Below are 5,116 nucleotides of genomic sequence, written 5' to 3'. Positions count from 1 at the left end.
AAGATCCATTCATGCAGTTATTTTCTGCATTTTAATCAGATCCAGGATGCTAATTGTGCTTCAGATGATATACAATCTATGCCATTTAGGGGCGGCTCGGCCAGAAGCTATGAAAAGCTATAGCGAAGTTAAGCCCCATTTAACATTTTTTATAAATCATGAAAATTTGAAAAAATAAATATACAATTAGGTATCATATATGATATATTGCATATACATGATACATACACATGTTTGCACATCGAAATATGAGCACCACTCAGGTGTCCTAATTTAATAACCAAGCTTTGTGTCAATGCATCATATATATCAGAAACAAGAACAAAAGGTAATGCAAAATGATGGTTTATATAGCGGCTTAGCGGGCTAAATGACTTTAAATTTAGAGTTATAGTGGGAAATAGTGGGCTATTAGCGACATATTCAACTTAGGGTTAAAAGTGCATAGCTTTAGCGGGAGAGCTCTCAAAAGCTATCGTCGACTATCTAAAACTTTGATACACTGGCTAACATTTCCTTTCGCTCTGTTATACATTAAGTTCATTGGCTAGCAATTCATTATAAGGATGGCAACAGGTAAGGTATGGGAAGCGAAGAGCAATACCACACGCATATCCGTGTAGTCAACGGGTATGAAACTTTATCCGTACCCGTGCCTGACGGGTACCCATACCCATTGGATACCTAATGGGTAAATGAAACAGTACACAAGTTATTTATAATTTTACATTCTTCATAACACATTTGACAAAATACCATTGATCTTAACTTAATAACAGATACTTCCTCTATTCCAAAATAAGTGTCTCAAGCTTAGTACTCCCTCCGTTCCTAAATATAGATCTTTTAAGATATTTCACTAGAAGTCTACATACGAAGTAAAATGAGTGAATCTACACTCTAAAGTATGTCTATATACATCCGTATGTAGTCAAATAATGAAACCTCTTTAAAGAATTATATTTAGAAACGGAGGGAGTATAACTTTATACTAAATCTAGTATAAAGTTAAGACACTTATTTTGGGACAGAGGGAGTAAATGAGTACATGATAACCATCTCAATTCAAATTGACTATTGGTGATAACTTTAACATAGATTCACAATATCACGACACAACTTTAGCATAGATACACTTATGAATCACGGTTAGGTTCATATATCAGTATAAACGGGTAGGGTATGGGTATATCCATGGGTAAAAGGCTATACCCATGATTTAACGGGTAGGGTATGGATACTACATATGGATATAAAATTGTACCCATACTCTGTCCATACGGGTACGGTATACGCGGGTACCCATACCCATGGGTAAAATTGCCATCATTAGTTCATGACCTGTGAAGTGGGGATGTTCTTCAGTATGAGTCACGTTAGAAAGTAAACTGAAACTGCATCTGTGCTGATGCACCAGTGTAGCAATAACATCTTTGAAGTATTTGATGACACTATAAGCTGATTATGATAAGACAAGGGCATCTGCACAACTACGTCATTTCCCCCTTCTTTATCTACCACACATCACAGTTTCTTCGGAGTTTGTTCTCTGCATACATTTCCGTTGCTGATGAAGCATTCCATTGTTTCTGTCAGATACCATCGCAACGATCACTCTACGGACTGTTTTACATAAATGCAGTCCACCAGTCTCTGGATTTGGTAACACCGTCAGACTGGTATGTATGGCGCTTCTTTAGCTGCTCTGGCACTAACCTATATACCATTCATGTTGAGTTCTTGGGGGATCTCCTGCTCGAATCCTGTACCTGTAGTACACTACAGGAAAAAACAATGTAAGCCGTGTATGTTTCATTCACGGTAAAAGCCATTTCAAACTCGGCGAAGAGAGTATGCCGAGTGTTACACTCGCGTATAGCACACCTCTTACATCCGGTCGGTTTAGGACTGATAAGCCGAGTGTCACTTATCGGGGCTTCGGCTTACATGTAAAACGAGTATTATGCACGGGCACACGGCAAACAAAGCGAGATCACGGTCGGCTGCACTAACACGGCAACGCCGAGTGCTCGCGGCCGATCTCGGCTTACACGTAAGCCGAGTGCGTTCCCACGGCTTTCAGTAGCTAGAGTGAAGTCTGAAATCAACCTTGTGGTTGTAGACGCCGACGAAAATGAACCTTCACCTTCAAATCCTTGAACTTTGTACCCTAAACTGTCTTATCCCGGATTTTTTTTATCTTAAGCTCATTTTAGGCCAGGATCTGCTGACGTGGCTCCGTGTAGGCTGGGATTGTGGTTTCTTTTTAACAGGGGACGCTGGTGGGGAATTATTTTAGGGTTCGACGACGGGAGAGAGCGACGGCGGAAGGCGACAGAGAGAGAGCGAGGGCGAGTTCGATCCAGACCAAGGCGACGGAGAGAGAGCGACGGCGGAGGCGATGTCGTCCTTCTCGATTGGATCCTCCTGTTCACGCGGCGAGGGGATTCGACGGAGAGGCGCTGCAGCTAGGTCGCCGGTGCCGTATCGTGAGCAGCCGATGGATTATGAGTCTGCTGTTTTCTGCAGTCATTGCGGGAGGAAGGCGCCTAGGTGGATTTCATGGAGTGTGGCGAATCCTGGAAGGAGATATTATGCTTGCGTCGAATCTAAGGTTCTTCTCTATTCTGTTCTTCTCTGTTCTGTTCTGTTCCTCTGCTCTGTTGTTCTCTGTTCGATTTTATCTGTCTAAAACTTCAGTTTATTGAGCAGCATGGTTTCCTACAATGGCACGACGGCCCAACATCTCCATTCCTACGTGTATTGTTGGGAGACCTTCGAGATAGGGTATGGAGTCTTGAGGATGATGTAGCAGCATTGTGTGGAGATGGAGATGCAAGTGCTGGTGCTGGTGCAGTGCAGGAGGCAGTGCAAGAGAGAACTGCAGGTGTTGGTGCTGATGGTGTTTCAGTTAGGATGATGGTTTGTGGAATTGTGCTATTTGTATCAGGTTTAGTTGTAGGGATGATCATATCCTAGTTCCTTTGCTAGTAATGGATGTGAGGCAGTGTACTGTATTTTGTGAAGTTTGTACCATGATGTGAGGCAATGTACAATGTACTGAATTTTTAACAGTATGTGCTGGATTCTGTTATGAAATTTTGGTCAGTTTTGAAGTGCCAAAACAGCAACATTTAACACAGAAAATCTTCACAGCAAAAGAGCAACATGTTTGGCAGCACCAAAATAACATAGCTGATTCAGTAGTTCACTAATTCTCACAGGACTTAGCATAGCAGATTCACATCCAAAATAAGTTTACTAGTTCACATGATCTAAATAATTACAGCACATGTTCTCATAAGCTGTGAATTAGTTCCCAGAAGCTCTGAATAGGCATGACATCAATAGTTCCCAGAAGCTGTGAAATAGGGCATGAACCCACTTTCTCTTCTTCCTCTTGTGCCAGCAGATGCAGTCCCTCTTCCTCTTCCTCCTCCTGTGCCAGCAGATGCAGTCCCTCTTCCTCTTCCTCCTCCTGTGCCAGCAGATGCAGTCCCTCTTCCTCTTCCTCCTCCTGTGCCAGCAGATGAACCTCCCCTTCCTCTTCCTCCTCCTGTGCCAGCAGATGAACTTCCCCTTCCTCTTCCTCCTCCCGTGCCAGCAGATGTACTTCCTCCATGTGCTTCAGATGATCTAGCTATAGGTGTACTTCTTTTGGCAGCCTCAGTCTGTGCTTGCTGCAAATAAAAAAAGAAATAAGCACTACTGCAAATAATAGAGGAATATATTGTTAGTGAGTAGTTGCAAATTACCTCTGTGTCCCTTTGTTGTCTCCCTCTCTTCCCAAGAAATGCTTTTGTTTTTTTGTTATTATCACCATTCTTTCCACAAGATCCTCTGTTGTGTCCCTTGCCCCCACATGATCCACAAGTAATTTGAATTCCATGCTTGCTAAGTTTCTTTCCTTTTGGAGCTTCACCCTCTTCTCTCCTCCTATCATTGTTTTTCTTCCTTGCTCCTGGCATGGCAATATAGCCAGGTGCCACTGGCCTAGGGTTCTGAGAAACTGGCCAACATTCTTCACCTTCCACATGCTGGAGGCAATGCTCATAGATTTTCTTGAAAGTCTCAATGTAGTAGCAGGGGTCAATGAAATCTTCTATTTTTCTGCCACTTTTGTATATAGCACAGATTGCATGACAACATGGAAGGCCTGCCAACTGTAGATATCCACATGAACATGTCTTGTTGTCAAGGTTCACTGTGTATCTCCTTCCTCTGCCAGTCAAATGCTTGACCTCAAATCCATCCTTCCCATTCCAAAGCACCTCACCGAACTGAGTTCTCTTGATGTTTCCCTGTAGTTTCTTGAAAATGTTGGGGCAAACTATTCCATGCCACTTATCACATTTGCTTCTCTGTTCCTGAATTCTGACATACATCTTCTTCCTTATCATCTCTTGCTGTGATATAATTGGGTAAAACCTTGATTCTATGATGGCATTGTTGAAAGACTCACATAGGTTGTTGTCGACTGACTCACAGTTTGATCCATATGGAAAAAAGGCCCTAGCCCAATGCACTGGCTCTGTTCTCATAATATCTTTTGCACCATCAGGAGTTATCTGAGCAAGTCTGGTCTTGTTGTAGTTGAAATCCTGTTTGTTTGAAGCCTTGGCAATTGCCCAAAATCTTTTTTGCAGTTCATGATCCCTGTGTTTCTTTCTCCAATTGGCATAAATGTGCCTTGCACACATCCTGTGTTGTGCCCTAGGCAAATAATCTCTCATGCTATTAATTAGGCCCTACAAAAGTAAGAATACAGCAGTAAGAATTTAAATAATTACAGCAGTAACAATTTAAATAATTACAGCAGTAACAATTGCAGCTTTTAATTACCTTTTGTTGATCAGAGATAAAAACCCAGCCAACTCCTTGATCATTGATATCCAGATCCTTTATTAGCAGGCCAATGAACCACTTCCATGTCTTTGTAGTTTCTTTTTCCACAACAACCCAAGCTACAGGGTACATTTGGTTGTTTGCATCCCTAGCAATAGCAGCAAGTAATTCACCTTGACATGCTCCTTTGAAGAAACATCCATCTAGCCCTATTACTTTCCTGCAGCCAACTTTAAACCCTTTTTTCAGAGCATCAAAACAAACATAGAAT

General features: G+C 42.0%; 1 protein-coding gene across 1 annotated transcript; it reads left to right on the top strand.

The window, feature by feature from the left end:
• Nucleotides 1-2,175: 2,175 nt before the first annotated feature.
• Nucleotides 2,176-3,113, top strand: LOC123407931. Its single transcript, XM_045101182.1, has 2 exons — nucleotides 2,176-2,614; nucleotides 2,713-3,113. Exons 1-2 carry the CDS (start codon nucleotides 2,402-2,404, stop codon nucleotides 2,977-2,979), a joined length of 480 nt encoding a protein of 159 aa, XP_044957117.1. The 5' UTR covers nucleotides 2,176-2,401; the 3' UTR covers nucleotides 2,980-3,113.
• The last annotated feature ends 2,003 nt before the right edge of the window (nucleotides 3,114-5,116 follow it).

This window comes from Hordeum vulgare, chromosome 7H, assembly GCF_904849725.1.
Source record: "Hordeum vulgare subsp. vulgare chromosome 7H, MorexV3_pseudomolecules_assembly, whole genome shotgun sequence".
Lineage (NCBI taxonomy): Eukaryota > Viridiplantae > Streptophyta > Magnoliopsida > Poales > Poaceae > Hordeum > Hordeum vulgare.
This window is presented reverse-complemented; position numbering and strand designations above follow the sequence as displayed.

Excerpts from the sequence above, each read along its gene's own strand:
- LOC123407931 (XM_045101182.1), top strand. The coding sequence starts at position 2,402 with ATGTCGTCCTTCTCGATTGGATCCTCCTGTTCACGCGGCGAGGGGATT. Across the intron at positions 2,615-2,712 it reads ATGCTTGCGTCGAATCTAAG|CATGGTTTCCTACAATGGCA; the intron begins GTTCTTCTCTAT and ends TTTATTGAGCAG.